This window comes from Podarcis bocagei (genome assembly GCF_964188305.1).
Source record: "Podarcis bocagei genome assembly, chromosome: 13".
Classification (NCBI taxonomy): domain Eukaryota; kingdom Metazoa; phylum Chordata; class Lepidosauria; order Squamata; family Lacertidae; genus Podarcis; species Podarcis bocagei.
In genome coordinates this window covers 22299212-22315663 of record NC_138138.1, presented here as the reverse complement: position 1 = coordinate 22315663, position 16452 = coordinate 22299212, and the positions used below count along the sequence as shown (strand labels likewise).

Sequence of the window (16452 nt, the reverse complement as noted above, 5' to 3'; positions counted from 1 at the left end):
ATTTCGAACGCTGTTCCTAGAACAGCGAACCAGTGGCCCTCCAGATGTTGTTGCACTATAACTCCCATTATCCAGAACCATGGGTCATGCTGGCTGCGGCTGATGGGAGTTGGAGTCCAGTAACATATGGACTCTGTCTTTGTCATAAATGATCTGGTGTCAGAGGGAAGCAGTGAGATAGTCAGATCTGCAGACGACACTAAATTATGCAGGATGCTGAAATCCAAAGCAGACTATGGAAAACTCCCAAGGATTCTTCTAGTCTGAATGAATGGACAACAGCATGGCAGATGAGATTAGCTAGAAGGAAGTGTAAAGTGCTGCACAAAATTAATAATAATAATATTAATAACCAGAAAATGAATCTGATATAAAGAAATAAGTTTTAGGATAGTGGATATTTCAGTGCAAACAGCAATTCAGGTGTTCAGTTTTTTTAAAAAAAGGGCAGTTGTTGGGAATGATAGGGAAAGAGATTGAAAATGAAACTGCCACTATCGGTAATGCTTTTATATAAATCTACAATGCATGTTCATATAGATTACTATATACAGCTCTCTGGTTGACCTATCTCAGCAGCGATGTTTAGCAGAGCAGAAAAAGGAGAAGCTGAAATGATCGAGGGGCTGGCACACCTTTTGCATTTTAAAAAAAGAAAGGCTAAAATGTCTAGTTACTTTATGGTTTGGTGGGGAGAAAGGTTTATATCATTACAAATGGGACCAAGAGAGCAAATAAGGCTTTTTCTCATATTCAAAAGGCAAAGGGAACCCTGACCATTAGGTCCAGTCGTGGCTGACTCTGGGGTTGCGGCGCTCATCTCGCTTTATTGGCCGAGGGAGCCGGCGTACAGCTTCTGGGTCATGTGGCCAGCATGACTAAGCCGCTTCTGGCGAACCAGAGCAGCGCACGGAAATGCCGTTTACCTTCCCGCCGGAGCAGTACCTATTTATTTACTTGCACTTTTGACGTGCTTTCGAAATGCCAGGTTGGCAGGAGCAGGAACCGAGCAATGGGAGCTCACCCTGTTGCGGGGATTCAAACCGCTGACCTTCTGATCGGCAAGTCCTAGGCTCTGTGGTTTAACCCATAGCGCCACCCACGTCCCGTTTTCTCATATTAGATGGACCCAATAAAGATGATTGACAGCAGGTTCAGAACAGAGAAAAGGACATACTATTTCACATAATGCACAGCGAACTGGAGAATGCAGAGACAGCGACTCACTAAAATGGTAAAAAAACAACAACGCACATTATCAGGCAAATTCATGAGAAATAGGTCTATTGGTGGTTCTTGGTGTGATGGTAGTTAAATGGAGCCTGCATGTTTAGAAGGAGTATACCTCTGAATACCGGGTGCTGGTGGGACATACAACGGATCGATGTTGCCTTTGTGCTCTGCTCTGCTTGTGCAGGTGATAAATGTTTGGGCCCTGGAAGAAATGTGTCTCTTATATAAATAGCAGTGGAGGGGAAGCTACCCATCTACCCGGTGGGGAGGCGGGTTTAACCCTTTCCTCCTTGCACACAGCCTCGAAATAAATCCCTCTGCAGCTGCTGTCTGCATTTCCAGGAAAGCTCCCATTGGCACCAATGGAGGCTTCCCTAGAAAAGCAAGCAGTGGGGTAGAGGGATTTTTGTCCAGGCTGTGGCAGGGAGGGAAAGAGTGAAAGCCTTCTCCCCACAGGGTGGCTTCCCCTCAGCCTGCTGTTTACTTTAGAGTCACACGATTTACCTCAGGTCTAGTGTGGTCCCAAGTTCCCCATGCCCGTGGATGTGCCTCAACAGGGAGTTTTTGAGTCGCCTCACCTATGAGGGGAAGTTGTATTGCCACAGCAACTTGCCATCAGGTGGCAGCCAGCTGATGATTCGAAAGATGGGGGCAGACGAAAGCACAGATGTGCTCGCGGGACTTTTTTCTTTTCCATTCTCTTCTCTCTCCCTGGCTCTGTGTCGTTTTTCTCCTCACAGACATTTCAAGTAGCACCGGGTGGGAGAAAAACAGCCACCGGGGTTGGATAGTGGACCACTCTGGATAAGACGCTGGGCCCTCGCCTCCCGCCTCACAAACGAAAGCAGACTGCTTGTAAAACAGGGGTATAAACTCACCATACAATACATATAATGGGAAACATACCACACTTATAAAACATTAAGAGAGGAGGTTAGGGGTGATGTTGCCTTGCATTTCAGAGGCATATCAGAACTCCTAAGCGTAATGATGTTAGGATATATGGTACCTGAGATTCCCACCTTCCCACTTACATTTTCCTACATTTTCCTTTGCTCGTGGGGAAATCCCCAAAAATGCTTATAGGAATTCTGCCGCACGTGTTTACAGTTAGGCTACTGACACGCGCAACCACGAAACCGTACTGTTGTCAACTCTGGGACTTCCACAAATTAAACAAGGTTGTGGTAGGTTTTATTGCCGGGTTTGGGGTGGGGTAGCTAAATCATGGCAGGCGTTAAGATGCTAATAACATAGGCAGGCTCTCTAAGATGGAAGACACACCAGGGACTGTTGCGCTGCTTAGATCAGCCGATGCTGACAGGGTTGGTAGAGGGGAGTGGATTAAAAGGAGGATGCTGGCATCAGGGAATTTTTTTGCCATGGTGAATGTGTGAACATGGGGTTACAGGGCGGGTTAATGAGTAAAAGTCACAGAATCCGATTCTCTCTAGTAGCATCAGTCATGAGGACCACAAGCTTGGTATCTTGATCCCATCTTATCCCACGCCAGGTGAAAGTGTTGGAATTTTGCATAAGTTTTGAAGTGTAGCCTAAACATACAGACCATACATTTAAAGCACCCCCAAAACATTTGTTAAAAAACCCGAGGCATTTTTGTTGGGGATTGTAAGGAAAGGCCAAAAAAGCTGAAAAACATCTTCATGTATGCAACAATGGCCACGAGAGTTCTGGTAGCACAAGGATGGAAGACTGAAGAAACCCCAACTAAAGAATCATGACAAGAAAAATTGACGGACTATGCAGAACTGGCAAAACTGACATATAAGGATAACTGTGACTTTAAAGATGAATGGGAACCCTTTAAAAAGTATCTGAAGATGCAACAAAGTGAACTGGACTCCTTGGCAGGTTTTGAATAAACATTCACAAACTTTTTATTGATAATAATCAGCTAAATAGTTTGAGGATCTATACAACTTTGTAACATGCAGAAAACAGCAGTCTCAGAGAAACCAAAGACTGGAACTGAGGGAAGTCGGGGGGGGGGGGCGGGGGGGTATTGTGTGGGAGGGTGGGGGGAGGGAGGAAAAATGGGTGCAAAACAAGGGTGATATGTTTTTGGATAATATGTCTTGTTTAATTTCGAATTAAAAAACATTTTTTTAAAAAAGCACCCCCAAAAGAATCATGGGAATTGTACTTTGCCCCTTGCAGGGCTACAGTTCCAAGCACCCTTAACAAACTACAGTTCCCAGGATTCTGTTGGGGGGCAGAATGCACTCTAAATGTGCTTTACATATATGATGTGTATGAAGCCTTTAACCTTATCAAAACCTTATCACTAGGAATCTCAACCTGTGTGGCACCCAATTTCAATTACGTGTTTGCATACAACCATTTCCTCTTCTAAAATGACCAGCTACAAAGGACTTCTTCAATTTCAGCAGTGTTGTAGAAGAAAACAACTCAGGTTCAGTATTACCAATCAGGAATGGGAAAAGCTGTACTGGTTGAAATTTCCTCAGCTACTATTAGAGGGAAGAACTTTTAGAGGAAAACGGAAGCTCCTTTCTTGTTTTCCAGCCCACCAGTGTGTCTGTATTTTAAAGCTAAGCAATAAAAAGAAAATTGCGACAGTGCCATTGCTTTGACCCACCAAAAGGCACCACACAACATGCATTTCAGGTCCTGACCTACCCAACGGTCTAGTAGGGGATCTTTGAAACTTGTTTTCGAAAGCTTTTTAAGAATGCTGCTCACATTTATTTTATTTGAGATTTAATGCCCTCATTTCAATGAATGTGCCCCATACAGAAAAACTTTCTCCAGATATTTAGAGCAGTCAAACTAGTTCTTTGAAAAAAATCACTTAAGTTGACCAGCAATCAAGCCTATTAAACACAGTATAATCAAAAACCTGTAATTAGTGGCAAAACATGAACATCAGAAGGTGATGTTCATAGTATGGGGGGGGGGATTTCCTATTATAGTGACATATTTATTCAAAACGAAATAAAAAAGTCCTTCATCAGATACACTGAAAACCACTGGTATCTGAAGAAGTGTGCATGCACACGAAAGCTCATACCAATAACAAACTTAGTTGGTCTCTAAGGTGGTACTGGAAGGAATTTTTTTATTTTGTTTTGACCAAGGCAGACCAACACGGCTACCTACCTGTAACTATATTTATTAAAGGTGTTAAAAGCTCTGCTAGTTACTTGCTTTTTTATTTTGAAACATTTGAATAGCTTGATTTAATTACAAAATATGCGCAGTACTAATTTTAGATCATGTTTTTGATTCGGCAATTCCTATGTTTAGCAAAATGTTGCCTTAAATTTTGTTAACTTATGGAGAGAGGGGAGGGAAGGGGGGACACAACCTATTAAACAAAGTTACCAATTCCATAAAGAGGGAGATTTGAATTAAGCAGACTGCTGCCCAAAGAATGGGTACCTGGAAGTCCAGTTGAAATGAAACAAACATGTTTGGGATCAGTGTGTCTCACAAATGTCTAGAATCAAGTGATGTAATTCTGCAAATTCCAAGCATTAACTCCTTATGTTCCATGCAGAATGTAAAACAAAATGTCTTTGTGAAGCATTTCCTAATAAAAACACTTCCTTTTCTTGTTTTATATCTGAATTGTTGAAATTCAGTTTGTAATCAAATTAAGATTAAGGTATGTTAGAGCTTAAATGCCTCATTAGAGCAAAAAATACTATGTTTTATATAATGGGTATTTTAATGCAGTGTACATGTTTTCCTCAAACTCACAGCAAATGTTTTGTAATTAGAAAGTTACTTTTTTAAAATGTTGATGAATTTATACCTTCCGGTGGGTCAATTTCAAAACAGTAGAACTGAAAGCAATGTGCTAGAAATTAAGAGATCTTTGGAAAATCCGTTAAAGGTAGCTAAAATATAAGCAGGAATATCTGATTTGTGTTTTTTGTGTGTGTGTGATTTCATGCTCTTTATTCAGCTCATAGTGGTGAGGAGGAATCAGAATATCTGATTTGTAATAAATTTGCACCTTTTCCCATTGTTATGATAAACTCCTAATGGCTTATTGTGAAGGTGGTGAGAAAACAGTTTTGATAATAACAGCCATGCCATGTTTATGAAATATGGAAATAAGTTGTTGACACCTGAAAACCAATGGGGACAACATGGAGAGATGGTATTACGAATGGATATAAAAAGAAACCAGGAAAGAAAACACCCTAATGGAAAATGGTTCAAAATAATAACTTCAGTAGAAAAATCACTCAGGGTTTTCCACTTGAAGCCATTCTCATTTAAATGGACTATTCTCTTTCAGCTGTCTAGAGGGACTGTCAGTAATGTAATCAAGTTAAAATAACTATGAAAGGAATAGAGGAAACCCTGAATTAAACTGAGGACAAGAGTGAAATCTGTTTATTGGTTGTAGTATCCAAAACTGGAGTTCTGGTTCAGTTAGTGGCAACATTGCTCTTTAAGGAAGTGGGGGGGGGATTAAAGGAAAGGGGAGGAGGGATATTAATTCACTAAAATATGCAGTGATCAAATTTTAAGCCTCCATTTTTTCTGTGCTACTTTTTTGCACTGAATGACTACAGATTGACTCTCCTCGAAAATGCTTTAGCTGCCTCTTCTCTGAGCATTCCCTAAATATCATGTATTTGGAGGAGACATTGATTTTTTCCCCCTTCAAAACTGAAGTCTTTCCTCTTTGGTTGGAAAAAATAAGTATTTAGGCATCTTAAAAGGTCAGCAAATTTATTGCAGCATAAGCTTTTGCAATTGGCATCTATATACGGATTTTAATTTTTTAATTTTTAAGAAAAAGTTTTACACATTTGGGTCAAAATGTTAAGATTGTTTTAAGGTTGTTTACTCAATGACTTCAGAATAAATGCATGGTGCACACACATTAAGATAAACCAAAACAATCAAGAATATTAAATGAGAATGTATAAATGACTTTTATTTTAAATTAGGATATGTATTCCTCTAGTGTGTACTTTTTTTGTCTGTACATTTAAAATCTGGTGTGTATTTTTTAAATACAGATTAGTAACTTGTGTTTGACAAAAGCAATTAAAGATAGCTTAGATTATGCAGTTGAAAGGACCAACAGGCATGTAGATAAAATTCCTCTTGATTACAAGCAACTGTTCTTTAAAGGGAGGGAACAATGAATGATAGAAAAATATTTGAGATTTTAATCAGGAGGGTAAGGCTGGTTTTGGTAGTTATTTCAAAGATAGGATCTCCGTGTTTTCATGCTGTAATGTGCATTTAAAAGGGTCTGCCTACTAGAGCCGAGAGAATATATAAACTTCATTCTATTCTATATTTTTAATTGGGTTGAGAAAGTTGCTAGTTTTCAAGATTTCTCCAAACAATCTTTAATATTTGCATGTTCATAGACATTTCTGAAGTAAAACAATTGTAGAAATAAATGTTTTTAGGGAAGTTGCAAAATTGTTCTGTTCTAGAATTGGATACTCATTCATAAATATCTATACTAGTTAAGGACAGAAAAAGTGCATCTATCCATCGAACAATAACCCCCAAGAGAAAAAGTTTAAATATTTCTTAATATATCTTTATCTCCAAGCCTTGGAACGATTTTGTTTGTTTGTTCTTTTTAAAACTAATCAAAGGAGCGTTTTCATTTTAAGCACATGACCTGGGCTGCAATCGAAACCTGATCTGGTAGGTCACTCTGACTTTCTTAAAGGCTCAAAAACAAATAAATGGCTACGGAAGATCTCCGTGCAAGGAAAACACGTGGCATTTAGGGGATTATGCTTCTATTTACACACAACGTGGGTCTTGCTAATAATGTATCTCCGGAATGTTTTAAAAAGATCAAAGTCCAGCGACTACCATTTCCCCCACTTAAATGGCTAAGTACCTATTTTTCTAGAGCAGAATTTAATTTTAGCAGTGGTGGCGTGCCTCACATTTCTCGTTCGATCAGGAGAATCGATCTTTCCCACTCACTTCACGTTTGTGATATGTGTGTGTGTGCATTTTAAAGGAATGTTTGTTCTTAAGAAAAGAAAAACGGGAGGGGGGGAGAGAGGAACCAGAAACCTGATGATGCTGATAACTCAAATCCTTCCATTCACAACTCTGTGCAATGCAAGCTTCCGAACGAAATAGTTCTGCTCCAGCCGGCTTTTCTTTTCTCTTTCTTCCTTTTTTTTTGGCCATGCACACGCGGACACTCCCCCAGCAGCCATTTAAAGGGCCAGCACATTCCGGCGAGACCACCTCTCCCGCCCCATCCCCCACCTTGCCATTTCCCTCCCACCCCCTCCTCCGCCCCCCAGAGCTCCCTTGGATTGGTGGGTTGTGACTGGCATGCTTTAAAGATTCCTCCCCCCACCACAACCACCTTCCGCCCCCCATCCCTCCTGGATAATGGCAGGGACCAGCGTTGCAGAGGGACAATTGGCGCCTCTTCACAGCCAACTTGGCTATTACGCACACACACACACCCTTTAATTTCACCCCCCTCCTCCTCTGGAAAGGAGGCATTAAAAGTGAGGGGGAGGCGGTTGGAAAAGGGCTGCGAGCCACCATCTTCCCCTTTGTCCCCCACTCCCTGCTCAGGAAACCATCCTTCGGCTGCTGATCCCTGGCAGAAAGTGACTGAAATAGATTTTGGCGACTTCGCGCGCCTCGCCAAAGGCGCACCGCTAGCTATCCATGCCCCGTTTTGCACAGGGGGGACTTACTTCCGAGTAAGCGTGCCGTAGGATCGGGCCGTTAAGAAATAAGGGGGGGGGTTTCCCCTCAGATCTCCAGGGTTTTAAACTAGAGCATCGGGGCAATAAAACCAAACTTTACCCCCCCTCTCTTTTATTTCAATAAATTGATCCAGATCTTCCCCCACCCCAAAAAGAACGCGCATGGAAGGATGACTTTAAAAAGAAGAAGGAAGAGGAATCGGGGGAGACGGGGCGCACATGTTGCCTCGTGCGAGACAAGGGTTAAGCGGAAGCAGCCGTCCAATCGGCGCCCTTTTGGTTGGTGGAGAAATATATATTTAATTTCGATGGCTTCCCACCGTTGTCCATTCATGGAACCAAATGCCTGCTCGCGCAATATTGCAGGCACCGTGTCCAACAACCGCCCTCGCCCTTTCCTAGACCCTAAACTCCTCTTGCCCTTTTGCTGATATGTGAGGTATTTATTGACGAACCAAAACAAAAACAGGAGACCTACAAATGTTTAGGAGGAAAACTACTAATCGAAAAGTTGCAAGGCAAAGGAGAGCGGGTAGCATTGCGTTTGCATTCCATCTATTTGGAGCGAGCTGCTGCCTAGTGAGTACACAACATTATCATCATCATCATTATTATTTCAGAAAGTTCTAACAGGGTTGATACATGGTTATTATTGTGGTTATTAAATCGCTTTTATGCTTGCGGAGGAGAAGCACCAGCTGGATGGCAAGAGGAGGAGAAGTGCCCATTTCAGATTCGTGCGTTTCCAACGCACCCGCCACATTTTCTTAAGAAACGCTAACGTGACATTTAAAGTTCGCAAACGTGTGAACCTTTCTTTCTGGCCCGCGGGATGCACAAATGAAGATCGTGTGCTGCGGTATCACAGCCACCCACAGGACGTTTCCATTTTATATCTTATCTATCTATCATCTGCATATATCTATTATACTGTATACATCTATGTGTGTTTGTGTTGGGGATTCGACAGTAGTTCTACAATTACTATTGCACTAATAATGCCTCCCCAACTCTTCACACAAACCAAATTCCAATATGGCTCTCGTCCATGCTCACCACCCCCCACGATCGCATCTGGTCATCTTCGCCTTTTTTCCTCTTCAACCCCCCCCCCCTTCCTAAGGCGATCCCCAAATCGCGCGGATGGGCAGAGCGAAGCTCCGGGTGAACCGCGCGCGCTTAGCTTGCGCGCCTGCTTGCTCTCCTTCCTTCCTCCGCCCTCTTTCCTCGGGGCGAGCCAGAGCGCCCTTTGAATTAAGTTTACACCCAGAAAATCTCATTCAAACTCTTTAAGAAGAAGCTCATGGCTCACGAGGGGGAGGGGTGGGAGAACCGGCTGGGGGAAGAGGGGGGTCGCGATGGGGGTTGGGTCTCGTCGCAGCCCTCCAGCAAAAGCGGTGGGGTGGGGAGGAGGCGAGAGAGGTGGTCCTACTACACAGATTTGGATTCTACAAGGAAATGGAGAAAACGGGTTGTTGTTTTTAAGAGGAGGGAAGGAAAGATGTGCAAAATGTAAATAAAATAGTATTTGCAGTTGGGGGGGGGGTAGAAAAAAAAAAGAGGGCGAGCAATGGAAAACTGCCGCGCCTCTGCACATGAGCGCGTCTGTCGGTGCGTGCGCGCCCCTCCCCTCGGAGGGGTGGTCCCTTTTTGGGGCTCCACCACGTGGCTTCCTCTTGCAAACATTTTCACTCATTTTTCCAGGTCGATTTTATTTAGGGGCGGCGCCAAAGGCCTCAGAGACGTCCTATGTGGTGTGTGTGCGAGTGTGACACATGAGCTGCGACTCAAAAGGAGTTGGGGGGCCGCTGGAAAAGGAAAAAAAAAAGAGCCATTTTCCCAAGACCGCCATAGCAAGTTGCATCCAGCCCCACCAGCCCCACTGATTCCGTAAAACAGGGAACATTTCCCCCCCTCTTTCCTCTTAGATCACCCCCACCTTTCCTCCCCACACCCAAAATAACAGGCTTTTCCTACTTGCTGGGCCTACAAGATTGAATAAGAAACTTTTTTTCCCAAAAAAAAGAGGTAGGATTTTTTTTTAAAAGAATCTGTTGAAAGTTTCACACCCACCCCCCTACCATCGCCCTCCTTTCCCCACCCCGGTGTGTGAGATAATATATTTTCCCTCCCACCTCCCGTGACTCCCTCCCTTTTTGGACCTACCCCACATTTTGTGCAAAACGCACCAGCCATGAACAAGCTGTATATTGGGAACCTCAACGAGAACGTGACTCCGGCGGATCTGGAGAAAGTCTTCAACGACCACAAGATCTCCTTCAGTGGCCAGTTCTTGGTGAAATCTGGCTACGCCTTTGTCGACTGCCCAGATGAGCAATGGGCCATGAAAGCCATCGAAACTTTTTCTGGTAAGCCAATGGATCTCTCTTGTCTCTTCTCCACCCCACCCCCCCCGCTCTCTCCTTCTGAAGCCGTAGTGGGTTTAGGTTTTTTTGTTTTTGCGGATTTTTTTGCGGATTTTTTTTTAAATTTATAGATCCAAACACATTTCTTTTTTTAAAACAACAACAGCAGCAGCAGCAGTTAACTACCTAGCGCTCCCAGTTCTGGCGACCCTCTTTTCCCTTTCCAAGATTCACACAATGTGGTTTTGCAAAGATGCGTTCAGTCACACTTCTCCGGTACTCGTGCGTCTTCCGCCCTGTTTCTTTTCTACCTCTGGGGTGTCATCAGTGAAAGTTCACTTTCGTTTCGTATTTCTCCCCCATTACCCTCCCATCCACAACTTGGGGTAGTTGGGGACACACACAGCTTTGCTCCCCCCTTCCCCCTGTCTATCTGACCCCGAGTCGAGAACCATGTCTCTTGTGTGTCTTGCGTAATACACAACTTGTAGGGCCTAGGATTTCTCCATCTGCTTCCAGTGGATTTCTAGAAGGCTCGCAGAATTCTTTTATTTGTTTGAATTCCTCCTCCCTCCCACCCAGAATATTTCCTCTTCTATCATAGTGGATCCCCCTTAAACCGTCGTCGTTTTTTTAGTATTCACCTTTTTTTAATATATATATAAAAAGGGTAAAATTTGGCAAACCCCCTCGCAACGTGCGCACACAAAAAGGGCGAGAATGACAGTTTTCTCTTTTGCTCCCGGGAAGTCTTTGGACGCCCCCCTCCCACAAATCAGCCCCCGCTCTCTCTGGAGATGAAAGGGGGGGAATCAAATCAAAATATTAAGCCCCTTTCCCTTAATTCGAGGTTCCATGATCAACCCCCCCCCGGCCTCGGTGGTTCGTCTTGCAAGGCCATTTGGGTTTTGCCATGGGATCAAATTCTCTATTTCTGTCCTTTAAAAGAGTGTGAGGTGCTTTGTGGGATGGGAAAGGGGCTCCTCTGGAAGTGGGAGGTGGGGAGGGAAGACGGGAGTTGTTGGACTTTGGCCATTTTGATTTTAAACTGGGTTTTCCTGGGGCATGTGATGTGTGTATTAGCGCGAAGGTCGCCATGCTGCTAAGAGATTGAGAAGAGGCAGAGAGGAACTAGCAAGCAAAGCTGATGTTGCCTTTTGCTGGGGAAAAATCTCTTTTGCCCTCTTACTCGAAAGGAACACATCAGAATTTAGTTTCCCCATTCTTTTCTAGATTCACGTTCTTTCTTCCCAGCTGAATACAGTTTTCATGGATTTTCTTATTTATTTTTTTAAAAAAGATACAGCCGAACAAGTTGAGGTGGAATAAATCGACGGAGGAGGCCTTGCAAATCTTAAATTTGCCTTTCCTGTGATTAAATAGATCTTCCAGCATGTGAAGGAGGAATGAATTGAATGTGCAAAAAGTAGGGTCATGGGGAAACCTCCATTATTGGTTTCTTCCATTGTTTAGTCCCCTCAGTTTGAAATCCAGTTTTTTGTTTTATCCAGAGGAAAACGCACCTCTCAAGGCAGTGGGATTTCTGGTGAAGGCAATCTGAATTCCCCAATAAAATTGAATTAAAATATGAGGAATGGGAGCAAAAGTTGAGCTGTATGTGAGAATGGTGTCCAGGTTTCCTTATGTACATGTTTTTTTAAAAAAAAGACACTTGTGTTTTTAGGCAAAGTGGAGCTGCATGGAAAACAACTTGAGATTGAACACTCAGTACCTAAAAAGCAAAGGTAATCCAGTTGTTTAATTTCTTTAAAATTTTCCATGTTGATAAAATTCCATGTTTGCTTAAAGGAAAAGAAGAAAACCGTGTTTTTTAAAATTCCCCAGAGCTGTGCAGACAAAACTAGCATTTTCAATCTCTGCTTTGAAAGGAAACTATTTTGAAAAGAGCAGAAAACAAAATTGGTGGCTAATTTGATCCACACCCCCATCCAAATTCCTAGAGTTACTTTTGCAGAGCAATCCTATGCAAGAAGCTGGTGCAAATTGGTGTAAATTAAGCTGTCATAAAGTCACACCAAATCCAAACCCTGTTTAGCAGTGGGGCTGCTGCTCTGCTTAATCCTGAACGAGGGGGAAACTTCTAAAATAGTGCTTTTACACTGTATTGCCAGATCACGTGGCTGAGCCAAATGGGTTTAGGATCCTCCCTTAAGCCCCTTTCTCTAGTCCCACCCCCCACCACGCCCCTTTTGGGGAGACTTACACAAGCCTCAACTCATCCAGACTGAGCAACTTACTCTGATGTATCTTCAGCTGATCCAGGGTTGGGGCGTTGAGTCTTCTGTATCCTAAGCGGCTCATCCTGGTGGATCTTGCCCATAGGATTGCCCCCTTAAAGTACCAGAGGGAAAAGAGATAAAATCAGAATACAGTATATTCAGAGGGAATTTGAAAATTGGGAGGCAGAGGTGCTCTTCTGTAAATTTCAGGGCCATTTACTGTAAATAAATACCTACTTGAACAGACTTTCCTCTGCAATGCAACTTTTTAATGCTTTGTTTTATTTTCCCTTCTAAAATTAATCAAGCTGGTTCAGGTTCTTGAAATGAAAATAATGTATTGGTTTTTTCCCTCATTTGCTGCCCCTCTGAATAATTCTCCGACTTTACACCTTGGTGGAGATGTAGTTATCTCATCATGCTTTAATGTGGTATTAACATATTCAATATGTGTACTTGCTGCTTGTACAATGGTTTGGTTGCCTGGATTAAAAATGGCAGATTTGGATAGGCATGGTGAAGCAAAAATCACATGGTGTAGAGAAAAGTTACAATTACTCTTCATTCCTGTGAAATGAAGGAGACACAAGCATCATAATGCGCTGTTCCACCAGAATTCAGTGTGAATTTGTGTTTTCCAGGCAGTTGTTTAAAAAATAAAGGAGGTGGGATGAAATATGAGTGTTTGTTACTATATAGTTCAATATATTCTGTTTTGTGATTCACATCACAAGTTCTCTTTCTCCTTTTGGGGAGTGTAGATATCTTGGACTTTCAAACTTTGTAGCAGAATGTGCTGATGGAGGATACCATTTCTTTTTTATGAATGATTTCCTTCAGCTCCCTCTGCATTGGAAGGCTCCCGAAATCTATTCGATAATTTATTTTATTGTAGCAACAGGCATGGGCCTTGTGTAATGGGTGATCAATAGTGCTTGTAACTGTCTTTGTGGCATGGTACACAGTGAAGCTGTGGTTTTAAATGAAAATTGGGAGAAAGATTTTTGGGCAGGCAATTCTAGAATGAAACAAAGCAAAATAAACATTTGGGAGATGGGATTGGGTGTTGGAGGGAGAGAAAAGGAACTTGATTATTCTTGTTTCCTGTTCAGCGCTTTCAAAAAAGCCTGTCAGTTGTGTAGAAATTTGATGATTTTGAGGAGTTGCTGATTCTCTTAAGTCTTGCTAAGTAATGCTAAGAAATCTACCATATACAAATTAATCACTTGAAAGATTTTGTAATTCAAAGCACATTGTGGTTATATGGGTGTAAGTAGGAAGAAAAATTAAACCTGGTAGTAGACTTGAGGCAGAGAAATCAAACAGAACCCAGACGACTTATCACTGGGGTATATTTTCACCTCCATGCATCTAAACATCTGCCTTCTTAATAGTCAGTGGCCATGTTGGAGTTTTCAAAGTCTTCCTTAGAAGAGTTGGTCTGACGTCATCTGTTGCATGCCAGGATTTTATTTGTAGGTTCCCTTAAAATACATTTTTAACCTTGTGCTCAGGATGTGTGATAAAGTGACTTTAATAGTTTCCCAACAGGGATTTTGCATTTCTTTCCTATAGAAGTGAGAGTAAAAATGTTGAATCTTTTGGGCAAGGTATTAAGGGCAAGAAAGGAGAGCCTGTATTTCATACAAGATCACTTTTCCATTGATAAAAATGTATACTCTGCTAGCTTGAATTTTTACAGGGCTAGGCAGTTTCCTTTCACTTGTATCGAGACTTGATTTTCTTGTTTGGGATGATACCCAACTAGTTAATTAAATATGATTAGCATAGTCTCAATAACTGTGAGAGTTGTTTCCCCCTTCTCTCCAAATCTTTTTAAAAAGTCACCTTTTAAGTGGAAGAAAATTCTAGCCAAACAGAGGCATGGTGATCTGTATCCTTTCAGTTGTTTTTTTTAATGAAGTAAAACCACAGTTAAAAATAAATAAAGCTTGGCTTATTTCTTGAGCCTCATTTACTAGAAGTTGCCCCAAAATACTCAGATTTGAAAGGAAGGATTTCTAGGAATGATTATAATCTACACTGCCATTGACATGGCATGCCTACCATTTATAAACTCTGCCACCTGGCTATCTTAAATAGTAATTAAAACATGTGCTGGATGTGCTATTAGCCTCTGTAAAAATGGTTGGTCCTGGATATATCTAGAAGGGCTTATCTCCACAACAATTGTGAATGATTTCAGCTAGTTTTTAATGAATTGGTTGTTGCAAGATGTTATATTTTTTAAAAAATGAAGCTCAAAAAATACCAAGTTGAGATACCAAGCACAGAGTTAACATTTTCTTAATATATGAGATGCACAGATGGATAAGTAAATTTGCGATTTCCTACTTAGAAAAACTGAACTACATACAAGTAAAGCACTTACTTAATCTGAAGTCTTGTTGGGTCTTTCTGGGACTGCAATATCTCTACTTAATCTTGACATTCTTGTTAAAAGTTGCATTTACTTACAAGAAAGTACTCCCGAGTTGCAACGTGAGTGTAGATTTATATATATTTAAAAAGACTGTGTGTTTGGCGTGTGTGTTTTCAGTTATAACTTCATTGAAAAAAGGACATGGGGAGATTTTCTTTTGCAATTTTATTCCTTAAAAGTCAGCAAATTCCTTTGGTGGCGGAAAGGGTTAATTAAAACAACCTCGAAGATGTTTTAAGGACTCAAGAATGTTAAGAAATGTTTGGAGGTTAGGGGTGGGGTTGTCTCAGACTGAAAAGATTGAAGTGGATAGAATTGTGGGGTGGGGTGGGGGACCAGGACAAATGTGAATGGATAAGAACGAGAGGAGGGAAAATTAAGTGAATCCATCAAGCAAACATTCCAAATATGAAAGACTGGAAGTGACTAGCATAGAGAGAATGAAATTTAGTAACTAAGGAAACAGTGATTATACCTCTGTAGTCAAAATTCTAACTAATAGGGACATGTTGCATGTGATGGTTTTAAGGCAGTTTATCAACAGGTATAGCTAAGCTATGTTATTCACAGAAGTAGCACACTTATTTATTAGGATTTTTGTTGTTGTTTGGGGTTAACTTCTGTAGAATTATGAGAAAACTTGCTTAAGGCATCTCGACAATACATGTGCAGTTTCTTAAGTTAGGCTCTTTTTAACAGAATGTGTGAAAGCTTAGATCCTGTAGTAGATGTGTAGTTTTCTACAAATTTAGCTGAAGATCGTGTGTCTGTGAGCTTTTTATCCTTACAACAAACAAGGAACTAACAGGGCAATCCTATGCATGCCTACTCAGAAGGAAGTCACATTGAGTTTAATGGAGCTTATTCCCAGGAAGATTGTGTGTAGAGGTTTGCAGCCTTAAGTTTAATGGGAGAATCTACAAAAAAAAATTTGCTTTAATTTGTTACTGTTCAGTTCCCAGCAAAAGGGTTAACTTTACACTTGTTTTGCATCAAAAGGAAAGAAAGTTGGAATCATGCTAAAAGCTTTCACTTAAACGAGCTTAAACGTACTATTTCAAAATGGTTGTTTTGCTTTTTGCATACCTATTTTGGTAGATTTACCTGTTTGGTATTGCTTCGATTTTATTTTTTTTTGGTTACAGGCAACAGTGTCTTTCCTAGTGAATTGTTGAGGGTATAAAAGTAAGCTCATAAAATGAAATGGGTATTAGGGACAGGAAAGGCAGAAATGACGTGTAGACTTAAAATCTCTTTTGCGATACAGTGGTCCCTCGAGTTACATACGCTTCAGGTTACATATGCTTCAGGTTACAGACTCCGCTAACCCAGAAATAGTACCTCGGGTTAAGAACTTTACCTCAGGATGAGAACAGAAATCGTGCTCCGGCGCCGCGGCAGCAGTGGGAGGCCCCATTAGCTAAAGTGGTGCTTCAAGTTAAGAACAGTTTCAG

The 16452-nt window shown here is 41.6% G+C and overlaps 2 protein-coding genes across 4 annotated transcripts in view; one reads left to right on the top strand and one right to left on the bottom strand.

Moving 5' to 3' along the window:
• The window catches only part of GIP (gastric inhibitory polypeptide), a gene marked incomplete at its 3' end in the record, with an annotated part of 28167 nt that extends 15500 nt beyond the window's left edge, over positions 1 to 12667 (bottom strand). The window contains exon 1 of the mRNA XM_081166915.1: positions 12574 to 12667. Within this exon, the coding sequence (XP_081023041.1) occupies positions 12574 to 12656 (83 nt within the window). The 5' untranslated portion in view covers positions 12657 to 12667. The remainder of the gene's footprint in view (positions 1 to 12573) is intronic.
• IGF2BP1 (insulin like growth factor 2 mRNA binding protein 1) overlaps positions 9693 to 16452 on the top strand; it is a 73499-nt gene continuing 66739 nt past the window's right edge. Inside the window, exons 1-2 of one of the 3 annotated variants that reach the window (XM_081166448.1) lie at positions 9693 to 10318; positions 12000 to 12060. In XM_081166448.1, the coding sequence (XP_081022574.1) occupies positions 10144 to 10318; positions 12000 to 12060 (236 nt within the window). In that variant the 5' untranslated portion in view covers positions 9693 to 10143. The remainder of the gene's footprint in view (positions 10319 to 11999; positions 12061 to 16452) is intronic. The other 2 variants (XM_081166447.1, XM_081166449.1) reach the window with 2 other exon arrangements.